Here is a 20,481-nt window from a genome sequence, read left to right as displayed (position 1 = left end):
CACACCAGCCTTTTCCCCTCCTCCCACAATATCCTCATTTTTATACCACTGCCAAGAATGGTCAGAGTTCTGTCAGATGAATTAACTTTTAAAAATATGTCACCAGTGGGCACATTTTAGCATGACCTCAGCCAAGGCTAAACTATCTAGCTAGAGCTCTGACCTTGAGCCACCAAGAACTTAACACTCCTGGAGGCCATTAGTGTACAAACTATCAAAGAGAAGTGAAAGTCACTGCTTTAAGGAATTGCCAAACCTCAGCCAATTTGGCATCTGCCATCTTCCTAGTTGGTCATTTGTGAGCAAAGAAAACATATGCACACATGCTCTCAGTTTTCTAAAAGCTTGCTGTTAAGTAACTGGTTCGTCTATCTTCTTTCCTCTAATCCCAATCGTATTTCCTCGGCTGCCTTCAGCCGCAGACCCTTTTTGACAGGCAGAGAATTACACTGCTGTTTTCACAACTGTGGTGGAAGGTCAAAGCTAACCACACTTTCTCCAAAGCTGAGCCATAGACAGTTTGTATAGGAGCAAAAGAATCTTTCATATGCTCACAGCTAAGTATTAAAACACATGGGAAGCCTTTTGCTTTAAATTATGTTCTAAATTACAGTCAAATGGCTTATACTACCTTCATCTGCTTATTATTTTCTTTTTATTAATACCTAAGAGATAAGATTTTAAATATTTAAGATATAAGATTTAAAAAATTGAAATGGGTAAGAAAAGAAATGGGTACATTTCTTTCCTTGAACAGAGCCAGAAGGCCCAGAGGGCAGGATAGCTCCGGGTCCCTTCGAGAATTAGAAATCCATGTCTGACTTCAAACCACTAGGAAAATACAGGGTGGATTACAAAGATGTATGGTACACCACAAGACTGAAATGGGAATCAGAAGAATTTATTTTTAGCTCCAACAGAAACACTTATTACTAGTGACCTTAGGAGAGTCACCAAACCTCAATGAATCTTATAATCTCTGTCATCTCTAAAGTGAGGATTACAATAATTGCCTTACCAGAGTACATGATATACAAATGGCAAAGAAACCACATGGGGCCACCCCATTGTAAGAAATTATTACCTTCCTCCTCTTTCTGGTCTTGGTGGCATCTTCTTTTGTTTCCTTTGGTTGTATCAAGAAACATTCTGTAGGCTATAAATAAATACAAATGAGAAAAATTTCACCTTAGCATGATGTAGTATCAACAGTGGTATGGATCCCAAAGTACCTACTGCCATGCATATATTCATCAGAGTACCTTGGTAATATTCTACAGAGAGATGCTGGAAGATCCATTGTTTTCTATTATGCAGGGGCTGGGCTGAAGAATTTGAGAAAGCCAGAAAGTATAGATGGCTTAAGACTGGAAAACTTTTGAACAAAAGTCAAAATGTGAGTGTGTGTATACGTGTGTTTGGGGATGGTGGTACATGGTATGAAAGAAAGTCTTTGACTAGTGTGACTAGTGTTTTCCATGAACTACAAATGTGTGAGCCTGTATTTCCAAGTCACTGGTTTATTACTTTGTTTATTATGTTGTTATATTCCTTTCTTCTTCTCAATAAGCATAGGAAATCTTAAGTAGGATATATTTACTTATATTTTTACAAAACCAGCTGCACCAAATGCTTTATCTATAGTGACTACAAAATTAATATTTCTGCTGATGGTCTGACAAAAGTCTCAGCACCATGGCATACTGAGTAATTGACTTTGTTGCCTTGACCCTGTATATAGTTTAGTGCTATTTTTACCCTGAGGGTTTTTTTTAATGTAGAAAAACAGGAAATTTGGACTAAGACCTTGATTTATAAAATAGAATGTCTCAGATTCCATATTTATTAATCATAAGCAGGAATATAAAATGTTTCCTGTGCTGGATCTTTTATGCAACATTTTCAAACAAGTTGCCAAGTAAGATATAAAATGTAAGTGAAAACTTATTCTAAGTTTTTCCTTGATTAAATTTTCATTCTAACTAGAGAGTACTCAGTTTAAGCTGGTAAACTACTAACTAAAGCAATCTTGTCTTCACTGGCTCTGCTTAAAAGGATTACAGATGAAGCTCTCTATTAAATATTGCAGAGAGCTTGCATATTAAGAACGCCAATGGACTGAAGCCATAGAGAGAGAGATAAAATACCACGCAATTTCTTCAAGACATAGAGGCGAGGACCAGGAGTTTCTAGACTGTTTCAGTTAATACAGAAGTAGACTAAAAAAATTCATTATTAAAGTAACAAGGGAATCTTGAAATTTTAGCTTCTTTTTGGTTAAAATAAAAAACCTGCCAAGAGCAATTACATCATAGCTAAAGAAAAGAAAGATACTATGACCTCTTTTATTTATAAAGTTAAGCTGTCTTATGGATGCAGATACACGTCTATTTGCTGCTGGTACGTGCCAATGAGAAAGTGGGTCAAGGACACTAATATGTCATAGAAGCTGCCAGATAGTAATAAGAGTCCAATTACAGATGAGGCCAACACTCAGCTCATGCTCCTAAGGCAAAGGCCTGGGTATGATTGGCAGATCTCTCAAGGTATACTGCAGTATCTTGTCACCAGGACCAGGGGTTTGGGGAAACTGATGTAGAAATCTGTTCCATTTTCATATTTAGCAACTGGGAGTGCTCTCTTAAGAGTACGGTCAACGTGCTGGGTTGTATTTAAGTGAGGTTTACAAAGCCAATTAATTTATGACATACATTAAATCTGGAAATGAGCTCAGTTATAAAGATATGAACTCTCCAATTCTGGAAGAAAAATAAAAATGTAATTCCAAACTATGCATAGGAGAAAGGGAACATGATGAACTATAGTTAAAACACTGTAGCAGTTTTAATTGTTAGGTTCAAAGTCTTATTTGGACCATCCTAAAGGAAAGATAGTATAAGAGTTATTTTCTGGGAGCAGTCACCCTAGCTGGCTGAGGGAGAGTGCTAATGAAGAAGCCAAGTTCATGGGGTCAATGTCCATGGAGGAGAGATGGCTTTATAAAAGAATATAAATCCATGTGGGGGGGACCTGGTGTAGGGGAGAGCCTAGTAAACATAATGTTCTTCATGTAATTGTAGATTAATGATAACAAAAAAAAAGAAAGAAAGAAAAGGGGGATTACTCCCTGATAGGATAAAACTAACTGCAAATCACCGATTAATGCATGCTTTAAATATCCTTAATTTTGGTCATTTAAAGGGTGTCAGATGATCAGCTAAGGAAGTACATTTTTCTGATAATATTCCTTTCTCTTAAAAAAAAAAAAAAAAAGCAGTTCCTGTGTGGTGATCTCCAATAAGTTCTTCACAATGGTATAAAGGACATATCAAAGTGTGGGCAAAGAGTTTCTTTGTGTTTATACAGAGGATCAAAGCCTAATTTGGCTACCCAGAAAATGAATTAAGATACGATATGAAGAAGAACTTCCAACATCAACATTCTCTGGAAGAGTCATTCCAGAAGAAGATCATCAAAAACTTCAACAAAGATCCTGGTGCTGTTGCAGTTGTAGCTGCATTCATCCCACCGGTTCCTGGACTTGCCATTGGAATGAAGAAGGAGATATCTAAGCTGGCCTGTGCATACAGTCAAACAACAAATTTGACTGGATCTATACTGTTGGAACTCAACCAAGAATTAGGAGAAGTGCAAGTTGCAGCGCTCCAAAATCTTGTGACTATAGACTATCTACTGTTAAAAGAACACATGGGATGTGAACAGTTCCCAGGAATGTGTTGTTTTAATTTGTCTGATTTTTCTCAAAATATTCAAATTCAGTTAGACAATATCCATCATATCATTGATAAGTTTTCACAAATGCCTAGGGTACCTAACTGGTTTTCTTGGTTTCACTGGATATGGCTGGTAATTGTAGGTCTGCTTTGGTTATGTAGCTGTATTCCTATTATGTTAATGTGTACACGCAATTTAATTAGTAATTTAAAACCTATACACGCTTATGTTACACTACGAGAAGATATGTCAAAGAAATAATCAATCTTCCCATGTTTTCTTCCATCTGCTACTCCTATAGCTTTTCTTCTTCCTTCCTAATTACAACCCTTAAATAGAATTCGTGCCTCAAATCGAATTTACCGAGTATCATAATTCTTCCAAGTGATAAAGATACCTCAAGACAAATACTGGGCATAAAAGCCACAGGGCATAAATCTGCAAAGAAGTAAAAAGCTAACCTTTTCAAACAATATTGCTTCTCTCTCACTTACCAACTTTACATTTCCCTGTATGGCCCCAGAAGATGACTGGTTAGCCAGAGACGGGTAAGATTCCTCAATGGAGGAACAACCTAAGACAGGCACAGTTGCAGGGGGGCCATCAGGTGAGAAATTGGGGATCAACAGAGGTGAGGCTTAGAACCTCACCCCCCCTGTTTTGAGAGAAATCTTCTGCATCTGTGGATGTTTTGTTGCCCTTGTCTAGCTTGGATTAATACTTAGTCTATAGGCACACACCTAATCATCTACATTTGCTCTCTTACAGCACTAAAATATGTTTTCTACCTTTATCTTGCATCTACCTACCACTTCAGCATTTTATTAAAAAAATAATAATAATAATAAGGGAGAAATGTGGGATTAACATATAAATCAAGTATAAAAATCAAACGAATATTCATATTTGACCTGATTGTTTACAGTTTATAATGCGTGATCAAAACCGAAAGTTTCTGTGATGACTGCCCTTGTACTGTTCACCATGTAAGAACTTATTCACTATGTAAGAATTTGTTCACCATGTAAGAACTTGTTCGTTATGCCGTTATGCTTCAGAAGATTGGAGACTGATGAGAATTAGGCTTGGGGTGGATTAATGATTGTACATTGAGCATTGAGTCCCCTATACAGAATTTTATTGTTGTTAACAACCGTCTGATCAATAAATATGAGAGATGCCCTCTCAAAAAAAAAAAAAAAGAATATAAATCCATAGTATTGAAAATTCCTTAACTTAGTCAGCTGTATTGCAAATATTGATGTTTACCCTCAAAGAGACTAGGTAAGAAGATGTGAAAGATTCAGGCAGGCCAACTGACCATTTTTAGAAACCAGTTTCCACAATATGTGTTTTTAACAATTGACAAATAATGTTATTTCTTTATATGAAATGTATTGATTTTAGATATGCAGCCTAAATCTATAGCTTAAACATTTAGGAGAATCATACTTGCCCAAAAATAAAAAAAAAAAAAGTTATGCTTTTAAGTGAGGCAACTGGGACATGCTCTCAGTATCTCAGAGAGTCAAAAATTAAATCCTTTAAGAGTGATTCTTCTGGTTAAGTGTGGCAGATCAATGTGAACATGCCTCAAAACTGAAAATAAAGGAAACTGAAAAGATATAAATCTATAAGGACCAAGAAACTAGGAGAGAGGACCATAGTAGTGGAGTGATTTCAACAGTGTTTTAGAAAATGCAAAGTGTTGAGACTGGATAGAAGAGATTTAGCAGACAGCTAGCATCTAGGTTTGTTTCTAGCAAGGTGGAAACTAACAATAAGTGATTGTTTGATCTTTTAGACTTTGAAAAGTTTCAATAGTTGGAGGCATAGCATACTACAGAGAGTAAAGGGTTTAAAAGAAGGAGATTGGTTGAAACTTTATATTTAGAATGATTAATCTCCCTCTCTCATCCCACCAGGTTGTATCTTCTGTGAAGGCAGCCAAGCCAACTATCCTATTACTGCTTCCTCTCATCTGGCTCTTCCTGGCAGCAGACTGGAGGTTTATTCTCTGGAGAGAACAAGAGGACTAAGAAGTCCAACACATGGGAGACAGGTCAATGGTTGAGGCTCATGTTCCTTTTCTTGTCCCTGTTTCAGCAAGTCTTGATCCAGGCTTGTATACTGCATCCAGGAGACTACTGAATTCTTCTCTGGAAAAATGAAATGGCCTAAGAGAAATGCCACAAGAGAGTGGCATTTGGGGGCCCCATAATAAAAATCTAGATGTTATCCTATCACCCTACTACAAAGTCCACTAATCAACAAGCCTCACTTACACATAAAAATATATTAACTTTTTAGTGTATCTCTTCTTAATATGAATAGACAGCTAAGGAAAGTGTACATCATGAGAGCAAAAAAACAACAAAAAGAAAGAAGATTCAAAACAATTACAATATGCTACAAAAAGGAGCAATCAGAAAATATTTAAACAAATAAGAAAACTGTAATAAAAATGTAGGAGGAAGGCTTGAAGATGAAGTAAAGGGAATTTTCCCAGAAAGTTAAAAAATGGTAAGAAAAAAGATAACAAAATTAGAGAATTAGCTCATGAGATTCAACATTACAATAAAAGCTATTACAAGTCATACAAAACTGTGGGGAAGGAGTGATCAAAGAAATAATACAAGAAAAACTATGCAGAACTAAAGGAAATTTTCTAGAACATGAAACTCCAAAATGAAAGCCCATTAGGTATACATTTCAATGACTAAAAAAAATACCTACACTGAGATCACTGTGGAATTTCAGAACAATGGACAAACAAGTTTCTAAATATTTCCAAAAATAAAACAATAACATACAAAATACAAAGGGTTAGGAAACAGAATGGTGTCAGACCTCACAACAGCAAAAATTGGTGCTAGAGCTCAATGGAACAATGCTTTCAAAATCATGAGGAAAATGTATTCACAAATTAGTCTTTTAAACCCAGCCAAACTATCAATCAGGTTATGAGTAAAAAAAAAAAAAGAGAGATTTTCAGATATTTAGGGTCTCAAAAGATTTACTTCCTATCTACACATACCGAAGGCTATAATCCAGCAAAATAAAAGGCTTAACAAAAAAAGAGGAAGATATGGAGTTCAGCAAATAAGGAGACTAATCCAAAAGAGTGTGGAAGGGTGGTGAAGAGAAGTCTCAGTTGCTCAGCAGGTCAACAGAAAAACCATTTCAGAGTGGAATAGGAGAATGGAGATCTGCAGGAAAGAACAATAACTGACCTATTTGAGCATATGAAAAATATTATTCATGGGCATGTGGAAGAGATGTTAGAACATGTGGAAACAATCAACAGTAGGAACACAGCAAGCTAGACAAATGAAGAAACAAAGTATTAATGCCATGAAAATAAAGAGTTGTGAAAGGAAGGATGATTATAGCTCTTTTTTCCTCAGCATTGAACATATTTTCATTGTCACAATAATGAGATAGTAATAACTGTTTAGCCAAAATGTGATATTGTGTTGGCAGGGAGGTAGCAGTCGGAGAGGAAATAGGGTGTAAATGGGGGAGCTATGTCCTCATATGCTATCTCAGGAAGTTTACAGACCAAGTCAGAAACTGATAAATTAAGAAACAGCAGTATCGACTATAAGGTAACAAACAAGAAAAATAGCTAAAGGTGAGGGTGGCTGCCTCTGAAGAAAGACCTAGGATACAAGTAGGGAAGGGGACTTCTGCTTTTTTGTTAAAAATCTGTAACAGTGATTGATTATTTCTGTTAAGAAAAATTAAATGGCCATTTTATAACAAAAACAAGCATGTTCATTGAAAAAATGAAAGCAACTTAGAACTGGCTTTTTAGTTTCTTTAGGGATTGGTCAAAAGTTACTCAACGCACACCAAACAAAAGGTCTGAAACTAAAACACCAATAACTTTGACCGAAAAAAAAAAAAAGGGAAAGAAAGCAACCAAGAAGCTCATACATGAATGATGGGATGCAAAAATGGTACATTTGTTTTGGAAAAAAGTCTGTCAGTTTTTATAAAAGTAAATATGACTCAGCAATTTACTCCTATGTATTTACACAAGAGAAATAAAATTACATGTTCACAAAAAGACTTGTATATGAATATTCATGGCAGATTCATTTAGAGCCCCAAACAGAAAACAGCCCCAGGTATCCATCAATAGATGAATCGATAAATAACCTGTAGTATATGCATACAATTGAATATTACTCAGTCTTGTGAAGTGTACTGTGCATCCCCTGCCCCAAATTCCTATGTTAAAAGCCCTGACCCCCAATAGGACTTTAAAGAGGTAATTAAGGTCAAATGAGGTCATAAGGGTACTGTCCTAATGCACCAGGACTGGTGTCCTTATATGAGGAGAGAGAAAGACACCAGGGAGACACACACAGAGGACAGGATCATTGAGGATGCAGATAGGAGAGGAATATCTGCAAACCAAGGAGAGAAGTCTCAGGAGAAACCAAACCTGCTGAAACCGATCTTGTACTTCAGCTTCCAGGAATATGAGAAATAAATTTCTGTTGTTTTACTCACCCAGCCTTGTTATGGCAGCTTAGCAGACCAATACACCAAGCAATGAAAAAAAATAAACCATTATACATCAACAGGGATGAAGCTGAATACCACTGTGCTGAATGAAAGAAGCTTTGAACAAAAAAGGATATCTTATATTATTATTGTATTAAATTCTAGAACAGGCAAAACGAGTACGTTTTTGGAAAAACACCAGAACAGTGGTTGTCTCTGGAACAAGGAGTTTGGAATAGTGATTGACTTGAAAGTGGCATGAAAGGATTCTTAAGTGATGGTAACATTCTTTATCTTGCAGGTGTTTGTGTGTTACAGAATTGTATAAATCTGACAAAATCATTGAAAGGTACATTTGATGTTTATGCATTTTATTCTACGTTAATTATACCTCAGAAGGAAACAAAAGCATTAAATATTGAACTTTTGTTAATGATATACATGCTGAAGTGTCTGGGGGAAGTATACTGATTTTGCAAATTACTTTGAAATGTGTCAAAAATAAGGTGATTGATAGATAGACAGTGTGTTTGAACACACTGTTCATAAACCTTTGGACTTTGAGGACCCTGAGGATGAGGGCTTGAAGAAAGTGAGGACAATCTTACTGGAAACTGGAGGAAAGGGAATCTATGTTATATAGTGGTCAAAAGTTTAGCAATACTGTTGTCTGCACCTATGTGGAAAGCAGAAAATGTGTCTAATGTTATGGGTAATTGAGCAAATGAGATGCAAATAGTGGTGAAGGTGTCACCTGATTTCTTCTTGTGGCTTATAGTAAAATGCAAAAGGAGGGAATTAAATTGAGAGAAAGACTATCAAAGAAGTCAAGGGTATGACTGAAAATTCATTAGTTAAGACCTCAGAACAGAGGTGATAACCTCAGAGTGCTATTTTTTCAGTCAGATAAGAGCTCTTTAAATTAAGTTAAAGGCATGTCTCAGATTCTCTCAAACATGTCTCTAAGGAGTTGAGGAGTTCTGTCCCTCAGTTATCTCAGCAGGGGCCCAAGGCAGAATTTATCTGGAGATCTGAGAGTGTAACTTCTGCCTAATGGAGTGAATCCCCAGAAGAACCACAGGAGATCAACAAAATTCTGAAAGGAGTTATATATTCAGAAACATCTCTAGTTTGGGCTTGCAGTCAGAGCTGCAATAAAATGAAGAGAGGCCTTTGAACACTTAGAATTCTACTGTCAAGAAGCAGGCTGAATGAGCTGCTTAGTTGCAAACATGCACTACCTTTCACTAAAAAAAAAGGGAGGATGATTCCAAGGGCAGAACCAAGGACCCCCAAGGCAGAGCTGAGAACCATGGCCTCCTATTTGAATAGAAACATCTACAGAGGTTATTCCATACCTGTCCCACCTGTCTGTGTTGGGATTGCAGGGAGAGATAACTTGCTTCTTTGGTTTCACAGGTTAAGAAATGTACCCAAAACGCTAGAGTTAAGGAACTAAACTTGAGCACCCACAACTGCACATGGACCTGGTGTAGACAATAAAACTGGGCACTGAACTTCTGCTGTAATGGGAAGAGACTTCTGCATTCCTTGGGAATATATTCTGCATATGGGAGGGATGTAAATCACTGGGGGCCAGAGGGCAGACTGTGGTAGCCAGATTCTAGGATAGCTACTAATGATCACTATTTTCTGGTATTCATCTCCACCTCTTGAATGTGGACTGGATTTACTGACTTACTTCTAACATAACACAGCAGAAATGAGATGGCAGTTCTAGGTAATAAAAGTCTGTGGTTTCTGCCTTAAGTGCTCCGGCTTGCTCCCTCTTGGGTCTCTTGGCCTGGGCGAAGCCAGAGGCAACACTGTGGAGGGGCTAACATGGTGAGCGACTGAAGCTTGCCAACAAGGAGCTCAAGCCCTCTGACTCCAGCCCACAACTTGACTGCTGCTGATGAGATGTAGAGCCAGAGAGACCAAACTAAGCCATGCCTGTGAGATAGTAGAAACTCTAAGATAAAAAACTGCTTCTGTTTCAAGCTACTAACTTGGGGCAACTTGTTATGCAACAGTAGATTAATACAAAGAGGAACAGAATAGAGACACCAGCATGGAAAGGAAGAAGATAAATCAGAGAGCAGATGGGACATAGTGCTCTTTTCTCTTAAAATAGTTAATAATAATCTTGAAGATGAAGAGTGGGAGAGATATGAAATGATCAATGCTCAAATAAACAGTATGGAAATACAACAGCAGAGAAAGGTGAGTAAGAAGGGAAAGGGTAAGCAGGCTCGCTGAAGATTGCTTTATGATCCAAAGAGATAAACAAAAGGCTAGTGTAAGAAAAAAGATATCTGGTGTGGTCTGTGACAGGGAGAAGACAGGTCATGGGCCACTGAAAGGCTACTGACATCATGGGGGCATCAGTATTTTAAAAGTCAGAAAATCCCTCATAAGGGATAATACTCTGGGAACCATAATTACAAAGTCACTAGGGCTGGCTCTGAAATGACTATGCTGAGGAGGGCAGAGGGTGATGCAATCTCTAGGAGTGGAGGAACTCGTCATTTATTCTGGAAGCAATATCTGGAAAAAAAAAAAGACCTGTTGGCAAATCTTTATACTCACATCATTAAGAAGGCCAAGGATGATTATGTAGATGAGAAATGGTTGCTAGAGATGATGTAGTTGCATGCGTAAAAAACTTTTATGAAGTTATAAATCTGCTGCTTGAAATACTGGACAGATGGGAGGCACGGACTCAGTAATAGAAAAGTGAGGCCCAGCTACGGCAAAGGAAGGAGCATTATCTAACTCGGCAGATATTCTCACCTGGTAATATCAAAGACACAGTGCATATCTCAGCTGGCAGCATTAATGCCAGCTTGTTTCTATGCAAGCATTAAATAACCTTGAAGGAGAGCTTAAAGCAACTAAGTAAATGTGAGAAAAATTCGTAAGTTAAATATAGTTTCAAAATTTTCTTTCCTTCCTCCCTCCCTCCCCTCCCTTCCTCCTTTCTTCCTTTTTTTCTAGGAAAAAATGTAATTACTATAAAAAAACAAATGTCCAGTCATATCTGCCAAATGAGTCAAGTGCCTAACACTGTTCTAGGGACTGGAGTGAATACAGGAGAAACCCTGGCCCCCAAGGCACTTGTGAACTAGTTGGAGACTCAAGCTCTGTGTGCACAACAACTACAGGAGGATTCAAGGAAGGGCAGCCTGACAAGGAGGTCATCCTTGAGGTGGTGAGATGAGGTCCACAGGGAGAACTGCAGCTAGACAGAGGCTGTGTGGAGTCAGGGACGGAGGAGGAGAAGCCTCAATTCTGAATGTCATGGTGGGAGAGCCTTTCAAGGAGGGGACTCGAGGAGGACACGGGCATCTAAGACACCTCTGCAGGCAGCTGTGTCAGGAGCTGATGCTCACAAGTGGGGACACACAGGGTTGAGCTGGGAGGAGTGGAGAGAAAACTGGGATACTGGCCCAGTCCTCATTCCTTCATTCACAAACAATAAGTGCCGATTCGGGGCATGGTTCCATGCTAGGTGCTGTGGAGACGCACAGGTAGACTGTTCTGGCAGCATACAGCCTGGTGAGAAGACCAGGGAACTACACGCAAAACACTCAGATGAGGCAGAGGGGCACAGAGAGATTCTCACGTGATGTCTCAGCCCAGGGGAAATGACAACAGGCTTGGAGAAAGGGGTTAGAGCATCTTGTGTACGTAGGACTTGGATTCTCTGAAGCAATTTGGTAATGAAAGAAATTACAGCAAGAGGAAAATGATTCAAATGAGCAGTAAAGTCTTAATCTCTTTATTTTTCTTAGCAGAAAACAGTAACAGCATGTGACCAATAAAGCACATGAAGACATTGTGAATCCAATTTTCCCAAGTTGGACAAGAAACACAGGGAAGAGGGAAGTGGAAGCTGCGGCATCCTCAGAGCCTGACTCACAGCCGGCCAGGTGGGCCACGCCTCCCTGAACCCGTCTCTCTGGACCTCGGCTAGTCAGTACAATGGGGAACCCCTTATCTTACAGGGTGGCTGTGAGGACTGGGCAGGACATGGGGCCTTGCACAGTGCCTGAGTGAGCACTCGGTAAACCTGATTTATTGTTGTTGAAGCCTGGGCTGCTGAAAGATAGATGAATGCTCACAAAAATGAAGGATGTACTTAACCTTCTCCTCTCCCGCTTTCCCCTCTTCTTCCACATGGTTCCCTGTCATTTATTTAAATTGATGGTTGTGGAAAAAGAAGAGCTAAAGAGGAAGAAGCTAAAAAACAGGTGTGGATTTAACAGTGCAGATGGCTCCACCAATAAAAACATAGTAAAGATGCAGGCTTGGGCAAGTTTATTAATGCAAATTTTTTCTCTTACCAATGAGTCCTTGGACTCTTACCAATGGGTCCAAGAAGAACATCAAGGGAGAAAGAAAGGAAAAAGAAAGCTAGCGGAGTCCAAAGAAGAATATTTGGAAGTAAGTTCTGCAGGCAGGCACTGATTAGAGGCAAGACAGAAGGGGCATGACTATGGTGGTTGGCAGGATAGGTTAAAGTAAAATTAAACTCTATTCTGGTGAAATAAATAAAAAAGCTAAGGGTGTGTAACCTGTAGGTCTTTGAAAGAATGGTTAAAACTAAAACTGATAAAGGGCCTTGGAGCAAAATATTTAATGGCTGGAGAGAAACCAAGATGATCACATGTTAAATATGAATATATATCTGCATTCTCCAGCCCAGAAGGGAAAAATAATGAATAAAATAAGAGTTGAAGTATATTTCACTATGATAATTATCACTTTAGTGCTTACTATTTGACAACAACTGTTTGAAGTGCTTAACAAATATTAATCATATAATTCCCATTGCAACTCTGTGAAGACAATACACTTATTATCACCATTTTACTGATGAGGAGACAGGCACAGCGAGTTTAATTTGCCTAAGGTCTCACACTGTGTTAAACTGCTTCTCACAATTATGTTGAGCTGGGACACAGGCTGAGTGAAGTCCCCCCTCCAGTGGAATGAGTTTAGGCCCACTACAGCAAGAATAGGACCACAAACTGTTACTATAAAGAAGATGATAACTTTGGACTGACAGTGAGATAGTTCTTTAAAAGTCACACATGGTTACCAATCAGTTTGAGGGGCACATAATATGAAAAAACTACAAATGGATGTGATTGGCCAGTAGGCACATTGAAAAAAGAAAAGGACCAGGAAACAAAGTTTATCAAAGGGCCACTGTGGTGATACAAAGGCAGCAAATCTCCTGATAAGAATTCATAAAAAAAACAGACCATAATGCTGGGTGGACATGAGGCCCTGGGAGCACTGTACTCCTGCACTGATGTGGGACATAACCTTCCAAATCTTTACCTTATTTGTCTTCTCCTAGGAAATATACCCAAAAGAATAAGCTGGGATCTTTGGTGAGATGTGATACAAGATTCTAAGGTATCATTATTGTGAAATACATTTAAAAAATACATTGCAAAAAAAAATTAGGAGGACTGTTCATTTACAATTAATGAAGCATGGCTTTTTCAAAAGCAGAGAAGGTAAAAGCTTCATTCAAATCCCACCATCAACTGATATTAAGGCACAGGGAATGCTGGAGAGGGGCAGAAAGGCTGATTTCAGAATCCAACAGTTGTGACTCCCACAGTGATTGTCACCTGTTTGGTTTTCTTCAACAGAGAAGGAACTGGAGCTGTCTCCTGTGGCATCATTTCTGTGTCTCCTCTTCCTTCACCATCTGACACTTCTAGAAAATAGAAAGTTTAAAAATTAGGAAGGCATGTTTCCCTCTCTCTCCCTTTCTCCCATTGCTAGGGCAATCTTGGTATCACCCTTCTAGACGGTTCTATCCCTTGACTCAGTAGTTTCCACATCTAAGAAGCTGAATTTAAGGAAACTATTCAAAATGAAGATAGAGATTTAAGCACTAAGATGTCTGTCTTATTTATAAAACTGTAAAACTGAAGGTTATCCAGTTGTTTAACATTTGAGAATGTTTAATTATGGTATACTCATATTGATTTTACAGATATTAAATGCCATATTTTTAGATAAGAAACTTGCTGCAATTAGCCCAGGTCACATACCTGGGAACCCAGATCTATATGAGTCCATAGTCTTCCTTACAAGTATACTGTTGTACTGAGAACCAGCCAGCTCTGGACACCTGGGTGCTGGCCCCAGAGGGAATGTTAAGAGATTATGACTAAAGGATTATCAATATGAGAAATTCTATTTTGATTCTTTAAAATCTTTCAAAAATGGAAAAAATAAATTCTTACTCTAAGAATCAGGAAAAGTAAGTTTTAATCGCTTTACTGTTTATAAAACTCTCTCGAAGGAACATGGCAACTCCAAGTTTCTTACTTTCCATTATGCCATACTGCCTTACAGATTTTAGTGGTTGCTTTCTTTAAATGCATTTTTGAACTCTGAAAGTCTTTACCTATTCCCTTTGAATTTCTTCATATATCTCAAAGCCAGCCCAAAATGCAAATTTGTAGGGAAACTTGGTCAGAATGCATATTTAGGTCCCAATTAGCCAATTTGATGGTCCTGAGCTTTTAAATGTTTGCATACTGTGATGGTTAATTTTATGTGTCAACTTGATTGAGCCACAAGATGCCATATATTTGGTTAACCATTATTCTGGGTATTTCTGCCAGGATGTGTTTGGATGAGATTAACATTTACATGGGTAAAATGAATAAAACCAACTGCCTTCCTTAATGTGGGTAGGCCTTATTCAATCTGATGAAGTCCTGAATAAAACAGAAAGGCTAATGACCCAGAACAAAATGACTGACCCTCCGTGAGTAAAAGAATTTTTCCTGCCTTTGGACTTGAACTGAAACATCAGTTCTTCCTGGCTCTGGACCAGCCTTAAGACTGGAACTATACCATTTGCTCTCCTGGATCTCAGGCCTGCTGACTAAGATTGGAACTAAACAATGGCTCTCTTAGATTTCCAACTTGCCTATTCACGCTTCAGATCCTGGGGCTTGCCAACTCCGTAATAGCATGAGCTAATAGTTTTATAGCTATATATAACTATCTCCTATTGGTTCTGTTTTTCTGGAGAACCCTGATTAATACAAATACTTTTAATTGAATAGCATGAAAAAAGGACTCTATCTAAGGAGTAGTAGCAGGCAGGATATTAACAAGGTTTTTAAATAAGCAATTAAGTTGGCATTTATAGAACTGCTTCTAGGAAGATAGTAGTAGTAGTCATATTTTCCCCAATTTTTCTTCCTAAGTACAGCTAAAAATCCTGGACATTATATATAAAACAAACACAGGAAATCTCTGAAAGGTAGAACAAAGAAGACAGACCTATTAGGGACTTTGGGGCCCAAGGAACAATAGAGCAGTGAGTTCCCTGGGTTTTCTTTCTACTGCATTATCTCAGACTTAGAGCTAAGGAAGCCAGCAAACTGGAAACGCCAATGAGACAGACAAAAAAAGCTCCAACAAACATCTGCTCTATTTAACAAGATTACTGGGAAAGGAGAGCCCAGTAAGACCTAAAACTTTTAGACCATAATAACTTGACTTCAGTCAAACACCACAGAATAACTGTGGCCCCATCCCCACCAGCAAAGGCTGACTGGGGAGCTAAGACTTCCACTCTTGCCAGGCTGTAAGGAGGAATTCCAACTCCTTCTTCAACTCCAACCACAGTAGTGTCAGAGATGATCGAGTAGGGATTGATCCCCTGAGGGGATTTTTATCCTTGAAGGGTGGTAATGAACTCCTGTTCCCTCCTTACACCATCACCACCACCACTCTAGTATTAATGGAGGCAACATGGTGAACCTGGACACTCACATCCTTCTGACAGTAGCAAAGTGCACCTCACCTTCCCCATTTGGAAAGTGTCAGAGGAGGCGTAGTAGAGGGTCAGGACTTACCCTATTGTTAACGAGGCCACAGTCACACTACAAAGGCATACAAAGAGATACACTCAAAAGCACCAGATAAATAAAAGTAGAATCCTAAAAATGTTCAAGTAACCCAAAGGAAAGCAGGAAAGAGAAAACAGAGAAACAAAAACAGCAAACATAAAAGACAAAATAAAATGGCAGATTTAACCCCCAACATGCAACTACATTAATGTAAATGGCCTAAACATACCAATTTAAAAACAGAGATTGACAGAGTGGATTAAAAAACACGACCTAGCTATATGCTGTTTATAAGAAGCTTAGCTCAAGTATAACAATATAGGCAAATTGAAAGCAAAATGATGGGAAATGCTGATGAAAAGAAAGCAGTAGTACCTATATTAGTATCAGATAAAGTAGACTTCAGAATAAAGGAAATGACTAGGGAAAGAGGAGGACATTATATAATGGTAAAAAGGTGAACCTGTTAAGAAGACATAGCAATCCTAAATATGTATGCACCACAAAATATGGTAAGCAAAAACTGATAGAAATGAAAGAAGAAATAGACAATTAAGTTGCAAATATCAATAGTCCTCTCTCAGAAACTGAGAATGATTAGAAAGATAATCAGCAAGGATACTAAACTGAGTGACACCATTAATCAATAGGATCTGATCAACATTTGTAGAACATTCCACTCAACAACAGCAAAATACATATTCTTTCAAGTATTATGGAACATATACAAAAATAGACCATATTCTAGGACATGATATATCAAATTTAAAGAGCTGGAATTGGTAAATGGCATGCATAGAAACCTACAGCAAGCATTACACTTAGTAATGAAAGACCAAGTGTTTTCTTCCTGATTGGGAACAAGGCAAGGTTATCTTCTCTGACCAGTATTATTGTTAACATGATTTTAGAATATTAGAAATTAACATTATGCTAGAATTTTTAACTAGTATAATAAGGCAAGAAAAGGAAATAAAACATGCATCAGAAAGGAAGAAATCAAACTGCCCCCATTTGCAGATGACATGATTATTTACATAGAAAATTCCAAGGAATCTTAAAAAGAAATAACAAAAAACTGTTAGAAGTAATAAGTGGGTTTGGCAAACTTGAAGAATAAGATAAACATGCAAAAATCAATTTTATTTCTGAACATGTGAACACAAAAATTTTAAATGCATTGCCATTTACAATTGCTGAAAAAGATCCTCCAATATTTAGGTGTACATTTAACACAACATGTAGTGATTTCATGCTGAAAACTTAAAAAAAACACTGATAAAAAAATCAGGGAAGACCTAAATAAATGGTGGGGCATATTGCGTTCATGCATTGGAAGACTAATCATAGTAAAGATGTCAGCTCTCCCTGAATGGGTATACAGGTTTAACATAGTTTCTATCAAAATCCCAGCAAGATTTTCTCTAGACATATACAGTTTATTATAAAATTTATGTAGAATGGCAAAGGAACTAGAGTAGTTAGAACAATTTTGAAAGATAATAATCAAGTGGGAGGAATTAGTTTACACAATTTCAAGATTTGTTATAGTAATCAAGTAGTTTTGGTGTGGGGTAGACCCATAGATGAATGGAATAGAATACAGACCCAGAAAGAGATGCACACAAATATGTCCAACTGATTTTTGATCAAAGTGCAAAAGCAATTCAAGTGAGAAAAGATATTTCTTCAACAGATGGGGAAAAATCCATTGGCAAAAAATGAACCTCTACCTAAGCTTCACACCTTACACAAAACTTAACTTGAAATGGCTCATATACTTAAATGTAAAATGTAAAACTATAAAACTGTCTGGAAAAAAGTAAAAAGAAACCTTTAGAGCTAAGCAAAGAGTTCTTAATATTGACACCAAAAAGTACAATCAATAAAAGGAGTAATTGATAAGTTAAACTTTATAAAAAATGAAACTTTTGCTTTGCAAAGACCTTGTTACCAGGATGAAAAAACAAACTACAGAGTGAGAGAGATACTTGCAAACCCCGTATCTAACTAAGTATAGACTAGTATCAAAACAGTATAAACAGTTCTTAAAATTCAGTACTAATACAACAGATAATCAAATTAGGAAATGGCAATAGACACATGAACAGACATTTCACTAAGGAGGATATACTATGGCAAATAGTACATGAAAATACGTTTCACATCATTAGCCAAGAGTGAAATGCAATTTAAGACTGTGTCATCACTACAAACCCATCAATGGCTAACAATAAATAAAAAAGCACTAGCACCAGATGCTGGTGAGGATGTGGAGAAACTGGATCACTCATACATTGCCAAGTAGGAATGGAAAATGGTACAGCTACTTCCATTCCACAAGTAGAAAACAGTTTGCCAGGTAACTATAATTATATATAGTTTTTAAAGTTGTTTCTACTGGGGGAATGTGGGTAAAGGGTACATGTGATCTCTCGGTATTTTTTTTTTTACAACTGCATGAGAATCCACAATGATTTCAAAATTAAAATTTAATTTAAAAAAAGTCTTTAAAGGAAATCTATCATCTCCTTTAGGAAGCGACAAATTATTATGCTGGAAAAGTCAACAGGTGTGTGGTTGGCTGTGGACCAGTCTGAACCCCATCCTGCTGCTGGGGCATCCCTGCCAGCGTCACTGCTGTTCTGAATCAGAGAGCCAGGGGGGCAGCTGGGTTCAGAGAACCTCAGTCAACCCAGGGAGGCTATGATGAGGTCTTCAAAAATAAAAGCCCTGGAGCTGAGGATGCCAGATAAAATACAGGATGCCCCATTACATTTTAATTGCAGATAATTTTTATTAAAGCTATGTCCCAAATACTGCATGGGGGATATCTATATGGTATTAAAAACTGCTTACTGTTTATATGAAATTTGAATTTAAGGAAATGTCATGTGTTTTGATTTACTGAATCTGGACCCTTCCTGGGGAATATCCATCCTCAGAAAAAGCTACCTTTAGTCATGTGAAATTTCTCATTTGGCTTCTATCTATGGGGCTTCCTTTCTCTTCACATCTCCCAACCTATCTTTACCTGGGATCCTTGAGGGAAGCCTTGGCTGATTAACAGCTCCTTCTTCCTGTGGCCTCTGGCCTTCTACACTTACTGTACTTTGGAATCTAGCACATAATTTTATCCTTCCTCACACTGTGTGCCAGTTTGGCATAAATGTTAGGTTTTCTCAAAAAAGCAGGAGTTGCAGTGCTTGTATCAGACAAAATAGATTCCAAAACAAAGAAAGTAACAAGCGGCAGAGAAGGACATTACATAATGATAAAGGGGTCAGTCCAACAAGATATAACCATTATAAATATCCATGCACCCAACACAGGAGCACCTACATATGTGAAACAAATACTAACAGAATTAAAGGAGGAAATAGAATGCAATGCATTCATTCTAGGAGATTTCAGCACACCACTCACTACAAAGGATAGATCAACTAGAAAGAAAATAAGGAGACAGAAGCACTGAACAACACATTAGAACAGATGTACTTAACACACATGTACAGAACACTCCACCCAAAAGCAGCAGGATACATATTCTTTGCAAATGCACATGGAACGTTTCCCAGAATAGATCACATACTACAATACAAAAAGAGCCTCAGTCGATTCAGAAGGATTGAAATTGTTCTAACCAGCTTCTCAGACCACAAATGTATGAAACTAGAAACAAATTACACAAAGAAAACAAAAAAGCCTACAAACACATAGAGGCTTAACAACGTGCTTGTAAATAATCAATGGATCAATGACCAAATAAAAACAGAAATCAAGCATATATGGAGACAAATGAAAGCAACAACTCAAAACCTCAAAATTTGTGGGAAACAGAGAAGGCTTTGCTAAGAGGAAGTATATTGCAATTAAGGCTTATTTTAAGACAGAAGAACAATCCCAAATGAACAGTCTAAATTCACAACTAATGAAAGTGGAAAAAGAAAAACAAGTGAGGCCCGAAGTCAGTAGAAGGAGGGACATAATAAAGATTAGAGCAGAAATAAATAAAATTGAGAAGAATAAAACAACAGAAAGAGTGAATGAAACCAGGAGCTGCTTCTTCAAGAGAATAAACAAAATAGATAAACCCCTCACCAGACTTACTAAGAAAAAGGAAAGTGTACACACATAAACATAATCAGAAATGAAAAAGGAAAAATCACAACACCACAGAAATACAAAGAATTATTAGAGAATATTATGAAAAATTATATGCTAACAAATTGGATAACTTAGAAGAAATGGAAAACTTTCTAGAAAAATACAACCTTCCAAGACTGATCTAGGAAGAAATAGAAAATCTGAACAGGCCAATTACCAGCAATGA

General features: G+C 37.6%; 1 protein-coding gene across 5 annotated transcripts in view; it reads right to left on the bottom strand.

The window, feature by feature from the left end:
• CMSS1 (cms1 ribosomal small subunit homolog) overlaps positions 1 to 20,481 on the bottom strand; it is a 403,057-nt gene that overhangs the window by 16,018 nt on the left and 366,558 nt on the right. For all 5 annotated transcript variants that reach the window (XM_057502097.1, XM_036916528.2, XM_036916530.2 and 2 more), the window contains 2 exons: positions 13,899 to 13,987; positions 1,085 to 1,156 (listed from right to left, as the gene is read on the bottom strand). In XM_057502097.1, the coding sequence (XP_057358080.1) occupies positions 1,085 to 1,156; positions 13,899 to 13,987 (161 nt within the window). The remainder of the gene's footprint in view (positions 1 to 1,084; positions 1,157 to 13,898; positions 13,988 to 20,481) is intronic.

This window comes from Manis pentadactyla, chromosome 1, assembly GCF_030020395.1.
Source record: "Manis pentadactyla isolate mManPen7 chromosome 1, mManPen7.hap1, whole genome shotgun sequence".
Classification (NCBI taxonomy): Eukaryota; Metazoa; Chordata; class Mammalia; order Pholidota; family Manidae; genus Manis; species Manis pentadactyla.
The sequence above is the reverse complement of the archived record's forward strand: the minus strand, read 5'-3'. Positions and strand labels throughout refer to the sequence as shown.